This window comes from Apostichopus japonicus, chromosome 22 (assembly GCF_037975245.1).
Source record: "Apostichopus japonicus isolate 1M-3 chromosome 22, ASM3797524v1, whole genome shotgun sequence".
Taxonomy (NCBI): domain Eukaryota; kingdom Metazoa; phylum Echinodermata; class Holothuroidea; order Aspidochirotida; family Stichopodidae; genus Apostichopus; species Apostichopus japonicus.
The window spans coordinates 22,738,674-22,755,878 of NC_092582.1; the positions used below are offsets into that span (position 1 = coordinate 22,738,674).

The window sequence follows — 17,205 nt, forward strand, 5'->3', positions numbered from 1 at the left end:
CTGGAGTTGATTGATTTTCAAAAAAAAAGGTTAGAAATTGTGTACATCTCTAGGTCAAAACCACATTGTCAGATCATTTTGTATTCAAATGTAAAGCTATCAATTTTTTCAAATATTGTAAGTTGTTTGTTTAATGCATCTGGCAACAACAAAGTGAATGATGATGTCATAGCAATTGAGCTTGAAAGTGCATTTGGTGAAATTCTTAACCCACAGAGAACATTGACAGCTTTAATAAAAAATTCCTGATTAATCATATTTCAAGAATAAATCCAGCTGGAAGGTTACAATTGGATACAACTTTTAAAGAACACTTACCGTGATGACATCACAGTCCACCCACTGTGATCCACTCACAGGAAGAATCAATGGTTAAGCCAGTCCGAAAGTTACAACATGGATCAATTTGATCAACCATATCGTCAGTCAGTTTGGGACGAGATATCGAGATTGGGTTTTCGACTAAAAGTGTGGAATCAGCATTTTCTCCTTCAAGATAAAAGTCTCTGCTGGGTTTTAGTGATGAAGGTAAAGGGTGGAAGCAGTGTGTTCATTGATGCCCACTCCTTTAAAGAGTGGTCTGGGGATCAGTCAAAACCAGAAAAGACATGGTTAGACTATTAATTTATGTCTAACCACAGGGTTGTGCTAACAAATACTCTTGAATTTTTGTGTTCGGTTGAGAATGGGAGAGTACACGCCAGAGAGGTGCGCTAATTTTTCCTCGAACTGAATACAAAAAATCCCATGACTGAACCATTTTCCATCGACCGATGCCATCATCTTCCACACCCATCCATAAAAAATACTGATGAGTCAACTGAAAACATGCCCAAGAAAACGCACTTTGGTTAGTTCCACAATAATAGGAACAATTCCTGACAATTTCAATATTATTTTAATATTTTAAATTCGGCTATGGGTTGGTACCATGGGTTGGTACAGAATGGATTTGGTGGGGACATCCCCGGTTTTTGCTTTTAAGCATAATATAAGGGGGATGAGGGAGGGGGGATGCAACACAAAAAGAAGACAATATTGGTAAAATTGTTGTATGTTACCTCAAAAGTTTTTTTTATTTTTTTATTCTAGTTCCGTTGCCTATGTACATGCCAAACATAATGGAGGTAGTGTAGGGAATAGCAAAAAAAAAATTCAAAAAGAAAAACTCTGGGCCCCCACTTACAAAAAAAATTACATTTCATGGCATTTAGAAACAACCAAAAACAGACCCCTCCCAATCGACAAAATTATGCTTTCACCTCTGGGACCTCCATTCTCTTGGCCTATTCAATTACTTAGAACAATAGCATGACATTATGGATGATTTATTATTAATTAATTAACACCAAAATAGCGTAAAAAAACTAGAATATTCCAAACTTTCAAACATTTTGAAATAGGATTTCTACCAAGACCATAACCATTACCCCACCCATTTCCATTTCCAATCACACCTTCCAAATTGGGGAAGCAGTCTCTCAGATTTTTCTGAGTATTAATCCAACCATTACCCCCCCCCCCCTCTAACCAACTCCCAAACCACCCCTTCCTTTCCCTACCCACCTAATAACACACCGAGGTTCTGACCAATGAGGTTGTTAAATTATTATTATTATTATTATTATTATTATTACACCAGTACTTATAGATTCTCCAATTAAATTCAGTTACAGAACAAAATACCTCAGTTTTTAGGGAAAATGTGGTCATTTTATAAGGGCAGTCATCCAGGATAGGTCACCTGGTCAGAATGAAAGCAAATGACTTTGCTCCACCACTCTCAGCCCCAACCCCCTTACATCAAGACTTCATTACCATGTGACCCATGACAATGCCTCAGTAGGCTTCAGCCATTACTTATAACTTATCTAAGCAATAGAATAATCAAGGGATCTTATAGATCTTGACAATCGATATATTTAGGTCATTAACTAATTAATTAACCTATTTATTTGGAATGGTTTGTAACACCACATCATGCAAATCATAACATAGGACTATACAACAACAACAAGAAAAACAGTGTTGTGTTTAATAAACAGCTTGCTATCGTGTGACACACTGCTAGCCTGCTTGGCAGGCTACCATTATTGCTCTATTATTTGAATGAGCAGAAGTTACATCTGCCGTGCGGGCAACCACACCCAGGGTATATTTATTATAATCTAAATCTGAGTTTTTTCCAAAATTGTGAGATGCAGCTTGTTTTTTTTCTTTCTTTTTTGGGGGGAAAAGAACAAATTTGTCTTTGAGTAAATCAAATTTGCTGATTTAAGGGGACTTCTCTTTTAACATATTTTTTATCCTACAGCAATAGAATAGTATCAATATTTCATAAACTATTCACCTGAACACTATACCATTGTGCAGTATGCACCCAAACATACCATACATTTATTTTGGCTTCTTGTCTACATAACTTTAAAAAATTACACATGCTTATTTACAACACTTACGAAAAGAATACTGAAAACGAAACGACAACATAGGAAAAAGGCCTATTTTCTCAGAAAATACTCCTGGTAAGAAAAAGAGGGAAAAAAGGAATAATTAATAATGATGATAATAATAATAATAATACTAATAATAACCAAAGCACTACACAAAACTAAAAAAAAAAAAAAAAATGATAAAAATTAAATATTAAAAAGAGTTATTATAGGCAAATAAAGTTTAAAAAGCACCATGGTCAAAATAATACCAATATTTCTACTAAAATTCAAAAGAAAAGTTTTCAAAAAAAAAACCATAACAGAGAACTTTTAGTCCACCTTGAAATCATATGAATTTGAAGAGTCATTACAGTATTCCTGGTTGTCACGGCAACCTGGAAAATATATTGTCATCTGGTTTTGAAATGTTCAGATTTGGCTATTTTTGATCAGGTATTCCATTCTTTTGTTAAGTTTTGGAAAATTATCCACAAACTGTGGTAAATGATATACTGCCCATTTTCTATGTATTTTTAGGTATTAAAACAAATGATTATTTTAATTCTCATTATCAGTTGGCAAAACTCTTTGAGAAACACCAATGTAACCAGTGTAACCGTTTGGCAACGCTTTCCCAGAAACACCAATGTTTAGCAGCATACCAATAATTTGTGATTTAAAGCCCATTTCATTTTTTTACAATTTCCTGAATACGGTTCTAAGGTGAATACATGCTGAGATGAAAACCACACAATGATTGCACTCGAGAAAGTTGAAGGAACTACGAAAATAATATTCTATTTGCTGTAAATTATGCTGTGTGCGGCCCTATTACCACCCCTGGTCCTCCACTCATTCCACATGCAGCACTACTTCCATCCCACCCAACCCTCCCCTTTCCCGGCGTCCATTCAACCACCATTCCATCCTTTCTTTATTTCAGATGTAACAGGATTATCTTTATTAAACAGCTAACTTCAGACAGGAATGCCTGTCTGAAGTATTCCACTCTTTGGATATTTTCATGGCAAGATGGAAGTTACATTATGTTCCATTTGTGGTGTAATGTAGCACCCAGTCATCAACAAGACAGGCTATCTAACACCCATTCAATGGTGTTATACAGCAGCACCGGTCAATGACAGCCACCTGAAACCATTCCATGGCGTAATACCGCAGAATATCAACGAGAGTTATCGAGAACCATTCCATGGTGTCATATGGCACTGGTCAAGGAGAGGTGCTAACTATAACCATTGGATGGTGTCATATGGCACTGGTCCAGGAGAGGTGCTAACTATAACCATTGGATGCTGTCATATGGCACTGGTCAAGGAGAGGTGCTAACTTTGACCATTGGATGGTGTCATATGGCACTGGTCAAGGAGAGGTGCTAACTATAACCATTGGATGGTGTCACATGGCACTGGTCAAGGAGAGGTGCTAACTTTGACCACTGGATGGTGTCATATGGCACTGGTCAAGGAGCGGTGCTAACTATAACCATTCGATGGTGTCATACGGCACTGGTCGGCCAGGAGAGAAACCTACGACCATACCTTTTAGGCTACAAGAGGAACACAACGAAATAAATATATAGCAAAAAACACAATAACAAAGAAGTGGCATTAAATCACCAGGGAGCACTTAAACTACATGGAAGTCCTGTTACACATTTTGGCACAAAAAACATTAAAATACGGTTTCAAGAATGTCTAAAAGCTTCTTCCACACCATTTGTCGATATTAAGCGTAGAACATTTGAAGTAGCTTCAAAACAAGCTCTATTTAAATGAGGGATGTATGCTTTGACTTTTCCATACTTCTGAATGGTGGCTTATTCCCCCCCCCCCCACCCCTTCCCATCTGCCCACTGTCCACCCACTCAAAGAACATTCCTTGAAAGGAAATGATTTTTTTTTAAATAAACTTTCCTGTCTGAATTGGCCTTTGTTCTTTCCAATGAATATTCATTACAACATAATTTTCCTTAACTCTTCCTAATGATTGTGTTTTATTCTTCACTCAAACTTGCATTGAAAAGTATGTTTGTTTGTAGGAACTCCATTCTGATGGATTCATTTGTACTTTCTTAATATGAATAATTCTGACACCTGCATTATTTGTCTAAAATTTGAAGCTAATTAAGTTGGAAGAATCTTACCAATTAAAAGGATATTACAAGACTATTTCTTCATGGTTCTTTGGCAACGTCTGCCAGTTCGGAACAAATGAAGGTACCTCAAACTCCAAAACAACTTTTCTCTGTCTAAAAGCAGACGCATAGGTACAAGATGGAAGAATTAAGACTAAGTACTAGCACTGTCTGCAATTTGCACTCATAAATATTCAATAAGGAAGGTAATACATATTCAATGTTTGTCATTAACAAATCTCACCCATAAAATGAATATTCAACAATCTATGTCAGCAACCTCAGTTACAAATGAATCTCTTTGCAGTCTCACTCACACCGGAGTATTCCATAACCTGTTTCATGAATATTAAATTTCAGTGTCATAAAATGAATATTCAATAACCTGTATTAACATAAAGAGAAAAAGGGAGGAAATTCAATACAACTTCACTCCCCACTATGGTTTTATCTTTAAATATTAACAACAACAAAAAACACAGAATTGGTTACTCTTCTATTCATGAATTATTCATGAACTGTTGTAATAAATAACTTATTTTGAAACCCTTTGGTAACTTTCATGGCTCAAAAGTATTCACAGAAAGTCTAAAATTACACCTTTTATTTTTTTTGAAATTTTCAAAACTAGAAACATATCCACACCATAACTTAAATACTAACATGCACTTTTTTACTTCCAAAAATGTTTTTATTTTTTTTGAAATATTTCTCAAGGTAAAACAAACGATTCATTTGTTTTAACTCGTTAAGAAATACAGGATGGTCTATGCGTCACAATTTTAGTCTGTCTTTTTTTGTTTTTTTCCCCTTCCAAATCCAAGACAGAAATCACTCTATCTCCATGGTAACTGAAGACAGCAGACTGTATAAATGTTTTAATAAAGCTAGCAAAGAAAACTTGTCGAAGATCTTCAAAGATATCCTAACAAGCCTAGCCCTTTTCTTTGTATCTCAAGAAGACCATCCTATGAAATATATTCCAAATTCCAGTCACTTCAAAAACACATTCTTTTCATATACAGTAGTTAAAAAGAGTAATAACTGAAGACCGCCCTCTAGACGTTGGACCAATTGCTGCCACCTTCTTCGTTGCTATGACCGCTGGCGCTCCGTTCGGACTCCCCCGGGGGAGAGTTGTGTTGGCTGTGCGTGTCACTGCCGCTATTCAATCGCTCTGTGTTTCCGGTCTCCTGTTATGATAATCAAAAAATAATATATATATATATATTCAATCAAAACATAAAAAAATTACATAAATACATATATATATATATATATATTTTCAATCAAAACATTATCAAAAAATTATATATATATAAATATATTCTCAGAATTTTTTTTTTTAATTTTTCTTTTTATAATGTTATGATATAATAACTAGGCTTGCATTTTTTTTTCTTTCTTAAAACAAATTTATGAAATTGCAGTCTCTTGTTGAGGTCAATTTCTACCTACACCCATCCAAAATTGCCCAGAGCTATTAGCAAGTAGTTGTCACTTGCACATTTGCATCAAAGCCAAAATAAATATTCTTTTTTTTTTTGGTAATATTGAATCAATTTCTCTTTTGACCATTAAATTCTGTTTCAAAAACATTTCTCCAGATCAAAGTTTGAAGTTTTTAGCGACGAAAATTTGGAACAAATATGAGTTTTTAAGCTTAAGAGTTTGAAGAACAACTCAAATAGATTTTTTCCATTTTTTTTTGGGGGGGGGGGATCATGATTGATCAACGTCATTTAACAAGAAATTTTGTAAACATTGAAAACTTTTTGTCTTCCCTCCCCCTGAACTGCTTTTCGAAAAACCTCAAGTTCCCCACCTTGCCCATCCCACACCTATTAGTCATCAGTTATTTATTCCTCCACCAACAGATAAGTTTCAACCCAATTGTGACTCAACATTCCCTACATATTTTTTTCTTTTTTTTAACAAGTCGTTATGTATGTATCTTCAACCCAGATGACTTGTAATATGTGTAATATTTTCCTACATCTTTCAAACTAGTTTTTTAACTCCCCTCGCCCTCCCTTCCTCCCTCCCACACCCCTACCTCCCTCTCCCATACCCCCACTCCCCCCATTATTTTCCTTCAACCCCTGCTTGCATCCTTCCCATGACCTAATTAGATATCTAGTAATACTTAACAGATAATGCAAAACAAAAACACTAAAAAAACAAAAAAAATTAATGAATGGATTTTTTGCCATAGCAACAAAATGAAGGCACTCGACTAGTAGACCGAAAAAAACACTAAAACAATAAACCAGAAATGGAAAACACATAATAGCATACATGCATGTTGGTTATGACCTAAAAGCAAAATGGACATGTTTGGAGGATGGGAGAAGACTTTTCTCCAAATGCATCTAGTTGTTATTGTAAATGGTTTGATATGGAACGATGAAGACAACTGGAAGCATTCAGTTTTATTTGGGGTGGGGGAAGGGGGTGGGGGAGGAGAGGGGGGAAGGCTTTCTTCCACTTACCCATTTCCGAAAGGATGAAATGAAATGTTGACCAGCAGCAATGACGAACACCTAACGACTTGCCACATGAGAAGTAAAAATTGCATGCAAACATGTTTGAACACCACTTACAGTATAAACCAAGGCCTAGAGAATTTCACCATTTTTTAGCCAATTGCTAACAAAAAAGGAATTACAGCATACATCAGTTAATACTGTATAGGGCATTGGAGAGTAGCCCAGTAATATGTGCTGATTAAGAAAGAGTAGTAACACAAGAGCTAATCTATCTAAGGTACAGAAATCATGCCGATTCTTTCTTTGATTGACCACTGTTAACATACTCACCAATATGCTCAAGTTCTTAATATCGACTGGCAGAAAATTGCCAGTGCCTTTCTTATTTTTATCTACTGGCAAATGCCACCTACCCCTCTCCCCCCCCCCCCCTACTCCCTTCACCTTTCTTCCTATTTTTAGGTAGCCAGAATTTGCAAGAGTGTTTCTGAAAATTCCTCTTCGGTCTCTTTTCAAAGAGCGAGAATTTAAATATCTGTATTATCTCTTACATATGTTATTGTTTTCAATCATTATTAATATGAATTCTCTTAATTTATATACTCTTTTTTCTCACCAATGTTATTTGAAATGCACCACTTATTTTGATAAATTAATAAACTGAATTGAATCTAACAATATTAAGCAGAATTTTAACTTTAATAGGGAAAGACTTATCTTCTTTCTTTAAGAATATATTTGAAAGGTACTCAAAAAAATATTTCCCTTGACATATAAATATATCAAAAAATGCAACAACAAAAAACAATAAGGGGGAAAATATTTTGATAGGTATATTACAAATGTATTCATGTACAAATTTACATATATAGAAAACCAGAAAATACACCCAGATATTAAAATATAACCTTCAAAATATGATAACATTACTTCTTCAAGGATTCATTTTGTCCCTTAAAATTTTATAAAAATTCATAAATAAATAAAAATACTGTCACCACAAAAAAAAAAGAAAAAAAAAAGAAGCTAACCTGAACAATTAAGTTCAAGTTTTGTATAAAATTGTTCCTACCATAATCCCTTTAAATGAGGATAAGAAAAATATATCACAAAAGCTGAAAACAGAACAGGCTATTGTCCTCTTCTTTGACCTTAGACATTTTAATGCCATGAAATATCTCACCTTATTTTACTGTTTTTTTTTAAAAATTTTTTTTTTAACATTTCACCATAAAAAAGTTAAACATTTGCAAACATACTGCACAAGAAATCCATGGTGAACCTTATTGCAGGGACCTATTTTCACCCCCCCCCCCCCCTCATCAAATGTCAAATTGTATATATCAGCTAAATTTCATTTATTTCTTGGGCCATACTTAATAAATACTTCAAAAAAGCTCTTAGATAAAAAAATCTTAAGGTCAAATAATCAATTAATAAGTATAAAATCATCCATGAAGTAACCAAAATTATATATATATATATATATATATATATATATATATATATATATATATATATATATATATATATATATATATATATATATCATATATATATATTAAACAATGAGAGTGAAACAATGAGAGTAAATATATATATATTATTAGAGAAAACCAGAGAAATAAGATATGACTAATAATTGACAAATAAGGAGTAAGTTTTTAGAAAATATATTGGAATTTCTTGATTCTTGTAAAAGGGACCTCTAGTTGAAGTGTGAACTTTGCATGGCTCAAATTACATCATTAATAATGAAATTCGACTGCCAAGTATTGCTGGCGAAGGTCCCAGGGGGACCGAAAATTCCAATATATTTTCTAAAAACTTACTCCTTATTTGTCAATTATGAGTCATATCTTATTTCTCTGGTTTTCTCTAATAATATTTTCTTTTGGAGTAAACGTGGATTTTCGTTATATATATATATATATATATATATATATATATACCAGAAACACACACTGCTACAGCGTACAGCGTACACACACTGTTACATCCTAACAGGTTAATTCAATTCTTTTACCGTTTTTACCTCCTGATTTTCATCTTCGTAGATATTAAATTTAGGAGCAATCTTATCATATTTACAAATTAATGTCCCTACAACAGGACACTTGAGATTTAACGCCTTCCTTTAGTACTTTGTGGAAAGACGATGACTGTTTTTGTTTTAGCTTGGAGACATTACCAAGAACTTCCTTAAAACTGCCCTTCCTTGGTATTAACTTTATTAATTGGTGTGAACAGATCTGTTGATTGAATGTTAGACAAGAAACCTAACAAACTTAACTATTACTTTCATCCAACAACAAAATTGCACGGTCTACATTGTAAGCAGGCAACCATTTTCAAGATTACCAGTAAAATTAAAATCATTCCACTTATAAAAGCTGCTAGAAACATGACAAACCAAACAGAAACATTTGGAGTTGGATTACATCGTTAATAACTGGCTAATTATGGATCTTTAAATGGCAACATCCATTTATTTCCCATGGTGAGGTATTAAGGGACCTCTTGTTGAAGTGTGAACTTTGCATGGCTCAAATTACATCATTAATAACTTGCTCCTTCAGTATCTTTCAATGGCTACATCCATTTATTTCCCATGTTGAGGTATTTAGGGACCTCCAGTTTAAGTGTGAACTTTGTATGGCTTGGATTAAATCATTTAATAACTTTCTACTTTTAAAGTAGATCTACAAATGGCTACATCCATATATTCCCCATATGGAGATATTTAGGGACCTCTAGCTTGCATGGTTTGGATTACATCGTTAACAACTGGCTAATTATGGATCTTTAAATGGTTACATCCTTTTATTTCCCATATTGAGGTATTTAGGGACCTCCACTTAAAAAAGTGTGAACTTTTGTACGACTTGATCTGAAGTGACAGAGAGTTTACCAACCAATGCAAAATGCAGTAATAAACACATATGTCAGTTTTTTGCAAAATTAAGAAAAAAGCTCACATAATAAAATTCGCATAATTCTATGGTCCTTTCAATTCTCTTTAGGAATATCAAATCTATAAAATCCAAAAACTTTATATCAGGCTGTTTCTTATCCTGCGCTATAAACCATTTATGCCAATCCAGGAAAGAATTAAAATCTCTCCCACATATATTAAGATACTGATTCATTGTTCACTTTTTCAATGCTGGAACTTTTACTTAAATTCCAAAAACCTAATTCTTCCCTGTGCAATTAAAAGCAAATCGTTAATTTACATTTTCGAGTAAAAATGGATGGTGACAAATTCAATTGCAAAAATTGTAGTTTTAAAATTATCATCACATGACTCCAATGATTGAAAATTTGCAACCCAACATCACTTGGTATAAAGTAAGCTTACAAAAATATTTTATAAAAATCCCCAAATTTGTCTTGAATCTAATTTTTTGTTGTTAATTCCATTCCTCCTTTCTTTTTTTCCTCATTTTTTACAGGTCACAAATTTATTCCTGCAAATCTTTTATAATTCCCTTCTCTTCTGATGCTATTTAGGCCAGCACATTACAAACATTTCATGATTTTTCATATCAATTTAAGTGACATTTTTATGTGCTTAAACCTTTACAATAATTTGATTACCTTAACTTCCCTATGCCTGTTTTGTAAAGACGCAATTTTATTAAAATGACTGCTGGTTTTGGTTGTCTTAATTTCCCCAGATGCCAGTCTTTTTGAAGACTACATCGAGCAACTTTTAATTACGCTGTAGTTTATGTTACGCTCTGTTCAATTGCAGCTTGTGTTGGTTTGTTGCTTGGCATAGTTCTTTCCAAGTTATTTATAAATTAATACTAAAAAAGCTGGATAATCCTCTATTTTACGAAGAAATCCCTCTTGGTTGCTACAATCGGTTTTCTAATTCTTGAGCTAAAAAACATGCTGAATCCAATACAGCAATATTTGGTGTTTCAATATTAAAATCAAATTTAGTATTTTCATTGTTTCAATAGCAAACAATGCCCAATTTTATCAATCCTACTTACCAATGTTGTTGGACGAAAGCAGTAGATCTCTTCAGATAACCCTTATCACCATATTACATCAAGATGGTATCAAATGATTGCTTTAACATTTAAACATAACTTGAAATTTAAATGTTAAAAAAAAGACAAATTAAATGAAGTTTTGCAACCTTGTAAAATGTCAAACTGGTTTGATTATGAGCTTTAATTTACGAAAGTGAATTTCATAATAATTTTTATCAAAGAGAAACCTGGTTTCCCCGAAAACTGGCTCTCTGAAACCGTCTTAAAATGACAACATTATTCATTAACATTAACGAATTGTTTACCGGATGTCTTGGGAAAAATTTCATGTGTTGACATTCAACAGTCTTATCAAATATAAGAATAGGTCACATCTACTTTTCAAAGTGCCATTTGGGGTTTTTAAAAATATTAAATGTCACAAAATATTAAATGTCAGGCTACCTTAAAGCAAACTAGAGGGTTATATCGATCTGCTAAAGTTAGTAACCAGTTTTATTAATCTTACAACAACCCCTATTACATTCTTTTCATAGCTTCATTTGAAAAAAATTGTACATTCAACATTTAATACTACATACGATTCTTCATGGCAAAGTTAAAATTCATTATTCACATACATGTAAGGTTACACCACGAAAAAGTGTCATGATTTCTTTCAAATTTTGTGTTGCTCTTAACATATATCTGACTGTGTGCTAAACTAAGTAGACCAGCCACTTTGACTGATAAAGCTTTCACATAAATGGTGATTTTCTAAGAGAACTGAAATTGGTATTGACATGCAACCAGCACTGATAATTCATGTTGCTAATGATAACATATCAAACCTATTTTCTAACCCTAAAGCCCATCCCTTCAGTGCCCTGCTTAAATTGGAGATGATGTCTTCTTTTAGACTCACATTTTCTCCCCCCCCCCCCGCCCCCCCTCTCCATCAACCTATTCTTGAAGGTATTCTACAAAGTTCTTAATCTCTTGACCATAGAATGTGGAAACTGGAATGTACCTTTAATTTCCTTCTTTATATTTTATTTTTTTCCGGCTCATCTGCAGAGATGATGTAACTTTCAGCAAGGTACATCCTCAAATAAATTCCCAAGATTAATTCAGAATTCCCTTCCTGCCATTAAAACATCCTACCCAGATAAGTATTTAGCTATCCGATGCATAACGGTTTGGGTTTACTGGATTCAGTTCAACCAACAACAACAAAAAAACACTTCCACTATATAAATCAAATCCCCAGAACATCATATTACCCAATTTGGGAGATTTTGAAAAATTTCTTCAAATTGTGAAATGGTTAGAGCCCTTACATTAAAATAGTCAAATTATAAACACTATGGTAAGCGCCTACTTATTAATCTGTTGATTTATCATAAATAAAAAACCATAATTCTCCACTATATGAGTGGTACGTCACGTTATGTTACCAATTTTTCATTGCTAATGTAACCAAAACACAATGTTTTTTTTCTCCTTCACATTTCTAATATACCGAAATTGGTCACATGACTGTAGTTCACACTCCGTCCGTCCCATTTGATGCAAGATTTTGGAAACTGTTAAAATTTATCCTGTTGTTTTACCCTGCATTGCGTCCCCCCCCCCTGCAAGAAGGCGTTGGACAGCATCACATTACAGATTCCCTGACATTACCCAATGACAAACAGTAACTCGTTACTGTAAATTACGTCGATCACATCACAATCGTGCGATGTGATCGTTAATATGTCTTTAAAGTCCGAAAAGTGAATTCTAAAAAGTTGGAAAAAAACCACCCCTCTCTGTGGCAAGACTGGAGAAGCAGCACAAAGGAAATGACTTGCAGCAAGTTTAAAGATGAAAAGGTTCATGCGGTCAGTTATGGAGCATCGGGTCATGCACAGTGGGTGGGATGATAATGAGGCGAGTTTTGCATGCAAGGAAGGCAGCTAGGTCAAAGGTCATGAAGCCCCGACAACATCCCTCCCACCGCCGTTCTGGGCGGGAGGGTATCGCCCACCTACCGCATGATCGTACATGGAAGGGTTCTGGGTGTGCGGCATGTGGTTGTCGTTGCCATAGTTACCGGCCTGAGACATCCCCTGCCTCATGTTGGCTACCTGCGGAGAAAAATATGGGTTTTTTTCCATATGAGAATGTTTTTTGTTTTTTTCATGGCTTAAAAATGAGAAGCGTGGTTTGCTTGGTGGCAGCAAACAGATAACTGCTTACAGATGGAATGACAAGCGATGACTCGTGGGGGTGCCGCTTGAGTGATTTTTTTTGCAGATGAAAACTATTACAATTCCTAACTATTACAATTCCCCCCCAACAAAATGGCAAAGAACTGTTAGACAATGATTTAGCATAAATCCTAGTTTGCTACAGGGAATCACTTCTCTGCCTCTTCCCGTGAATTTCCAAAATCGGTCAATTTTTGTTTCGTTTCTTATTGCTCCCTTACTGTTTTGGCATTTCCCCCAACCCCCCCCCCCCCTCCCCCTTCTTTAGAGTCTGTAAGCAAGACTTTTCACAGTCAGTGCAGATTTTCAAAAGCCCACAAGGTCTGCCTGTCATGCCTAACAGAAATTTTTTAAATTTTGCTCAATTCATTGTAACTCTGATGAAGTGTCACCAAAATACAATTACAGGTTGTTTTTGTTTGGGGAGGGGGTTTTTGTTTGGGGAGGGGGGGGAGTTGACAAATCATCTTTGTTTATACAATCTGCTCCATTTTCAAAATTTTCATAAAAACTTTGAACAGACTAAATAACCAAAATAGTGCCCTCTTTTCCCTATTTAAACATGGGTGGGGGGGGATTAGTGACAAGTATGTAATAGTTACTGTTGAAATTTGGTCTCTTGTTTAGCACCTGCCAACATTTTTCACTGAATGTTCAAAATGGAAAACATACTTTGGGTAGTTAACCTTATTGGGCCTACCTATGATTGGATACACAAAATAACAAGATGGACATATGTAACCCCTCTATTCCAATATTATATTTCTATTTTCTCCATGGGAGTAAGAACATCTTAACTTTGAATTGATGAGGCCCGTGGATGGAGGGGGGTACAAAAATTTCCCTGTAGCCCGCAAGATTTTATTTGTGCCTGGCCCCCATCTGCAGAAGCATAACACAAACCATGGGTTAACCACTTCAACTGACAAGTTTTTGAATCACTCATAAATTGGTTAGGGACAGAATATATATACTTAGTAGGCCCTTTTTGGATGGTTTGAAGTAAAAAAACAAGGGAAAACCAATGATTTTAATCTAAAGGGTAATTAACATCTAAGGCCATATCAGAAATCAAACATCTTTTGCCATAAATCTAACCAATCAACCCCCCTCCCCCCCCCCCCTGTCAAACTGTAATCTTCACAATGCAGTCTACTTAGCAACCAGTATGATGAATATGTATAAACTTGGTATAAATATTCATTAGCTATTTAATAACTATTACCTGACTAGGCATATTGTAAGAATCTCCATTCTGCATACTCATATAGCCATCTGGTTGGTTCATCATGCTGAAGTTACCACCTGAACCTGAAAGAAACATAATTGATATTGTTAAAAGGGGAAAAATTCATGCCCCCCCCACCCCCAAGCGGAAAAAAAAAACATTTGAACACACATGGAATCTGTTTGAATTTTGCCTCCTGCTTTTCGTTTCCCTTTACATGGTAACCTATGATAACATTTCTCTGATCATGAGGTTTTTTACTTTACTAGCCTAAAGGTCAGTGTCTTCAAATCTTGGCCTACCAACTGATCGTTAAAGCCCAGATTATTACCCACCACCAACATTTCGTTCAAGTGCCATATGAAACCAGGACATGTTTTTTACCAGCGGGAAAAATCAATGCACTCGAATCATTAATGAAACATTCCTTGTTCCTTTTCCCAAAAATTTGATTTTGATATCATCACAGATGTTCATGGTTTATTGCAAATTAAGGCTCATCTGCCGAAGGTTAGTTTAAACAAGAGCCCAAGGGCACTGTGGTTCCTTGCGTAGGGGTATATGACAATACACATAATATTATCAAGCAAGATTGGGTTCAAATAGTCAAGTAATTGTGGTCCTACATGTACCCATAAAGTAACCAATACTATAGCCAACACTTTTGTGATCACAAAATGTGATCGGATTATGATCAAAATGCACTTTTGAGATCTGAACATGGCGTCGAAAATGTAAGAGATATAAGGTCACCTACAAGCAGGTCAACAGATATGATAACATTGGTGACCACAGATGACATGACCGTGAAATTTGAAAATGTTCCACCACCCCATTCACAGCTTGTCCCAAAATATCAACCGTGGCATTGGGATTTAATTGCATTAAATGTCTAAAAATTAACTTTGAACTTGTATACATAACTACACACACAAAGGTCACCCGGAGGTCAACCAATTGACCTTTTTGATCGGTGAGACCTAAATGGAGCATCAACACTAAAAATTCAAACATTTTTTCTTTGCCCATTTTTCCCCCAAAAATACTACTTTTTTAACATTAATTAATTTTTAACATTAATAACTTTGCACACGAAGGTCCCACGGGGATCAACCCATTGACATTAATGATCAGAAGGTACCTTTGGCATCTGAAAATAGCATCGAAACTGTAAAAATCCCCAAAACAAGTAAAGGTCACCAGAGGTCAAATTGAGGTCAAAGGTCACCCAGATGCGGGTTGACAATTGGATTACATTGAAGCAATTTCCAACCCTAACGGACAATTCGTTCTCAAGTTATCGCCAAAAAACTAGTTTTTTATCATTAATTGACCTTTGGTGACCTCGGATCACATGACCGTTAAGTTTGAAAATATTCCCCTATACCATTTGCAACTTGTCCCAAAATATCAACCATGTCACACCTTGGCAATGGGGGTTATTGCATTAAATATCTGAAATTTAACTTTGACCTTGTATATCTTCGCACTCGAAGGTCACACAGGGGTCAACCTATTGACATTTATGATCAGAAGGTACCTTTGACATCTGAAAATAGCATCGAAACTGTAAAATTCCCCAAAACAAGTAAAGGTCACCAGAGGTCAAATTGAGGTCAAGGGTCACCCAGATGCGGGTCGACAATTGGATTACATTGAGGTAACTCCCAACCCTAACGGACAATTCATTCTCAAGTTATTGCAAAAATACTAGTTTTTTATCATTAATTGACCTTTGGTGACCTCGGATCACATGACCGTTAAGTTTGAAAATGTTCCCCTAACCAGTTCACAACTTGTCCCAAAATATCAACCTTGTCGCACATTGGCACTGGGAGTTATTGCAGTTTTAATATTTTCGGTTTTTGGACCATAACTGACCTTTGGTGACCTTTGTGGGCACCAAAAACAATAGGGCACACCTTCTCCATATGGCGGATCTATAGTCCAAGTTTGGCCTCAATCCAACATTCCCTTATTGAGATAGAGCGTACCCAAGCAAGTGTCACAGACACACACACATACACACACACGCCAACCTGACTGCATAGGTTCCTTTTGCTAAAGCAAGGAACCAAAAAGGGGGAAAAAAGAAGAAATTTGTTGCAAGCTGATAAACCTATTCCAAATACTCTTCCATTTAGGTTGCCAATTTTGGATTAAAAAAACTTAAAGCAGTCTGGAAGGCTGAACATCTATACTGGGTAAAACAATTAACTTTTTATCAACAATTTGACTTTACATCAAAGTCATGGCAGATGGTTACATCCACTGGTAGTGGCTCGTAAGGTTCTTTTAACGAGGAACGTGAAAAATCCATCTTTTTTAAGGACTATCAGACAATTTCCACTGCAGATGTATTTAGGATTTGACTCTAATTTGCATACAAAAATCAGGGCAGAAAATTACTAACACCACTGATTTATCAACATTGATCTCTAGATATTTTTTTGCAGGTGAAGAAAGAAGAACATCAATTTTTTTTATTAGAATGAGTTCCCTGGAAAGTGGATCACAATCATGACATTTTAGTAACAACATTTTAACCATGCCTTCCTTTAACCGACAGAAACTGGTCTAAAAAAATCTTAAAGAGAGATGGGGAAATACCAAACAAGGTCTTGTAAAGCAAGACTAGATTTTCCTTCTTTTGGTCTAGT

The 17,205-nt window shown here is 35.1% G+C and overlaps 1 protein-coding gene across 2 annotated transcripts in view; it reads right to left on the reverse strand.

Moving 5' to 3' along the window:
• Positions 1-1,047: 1,047 nt before the first annotated feature.
• The window catches only part of LOC139963417 (pre-B-cell leukemia transcription factor 1-like), a 76,911-nt gene continuing 60,753 nt past the window's right edge, over positions 1,048-17,205 (reverse strand). The window contains exons 7-9 of one of the 2 annotated variants that reach the window (XM_071964160.1): positions 14,543-14,628; positions 13,099-13,194; positions 1,048-5,783 (exon numbers count right to left, since the gene is read on the reverse strand). In XM_071964160.1, coding sequence (XP_071820261.1) covers positions 5,649-5,783; positions 13,099-13,194; positions 14,543-14,628 — 317 coding nt within the window. In that variant the 3' untranslated portion in view covers positions 1,048-5,648. The remainder of the gene's footprint in view (positions 5,784-13,098; positions 13,195-14,542; positions 14,629-17,205) is intronic. The other variant, XM_071964161.1, reaches the window with a different exon arrangement.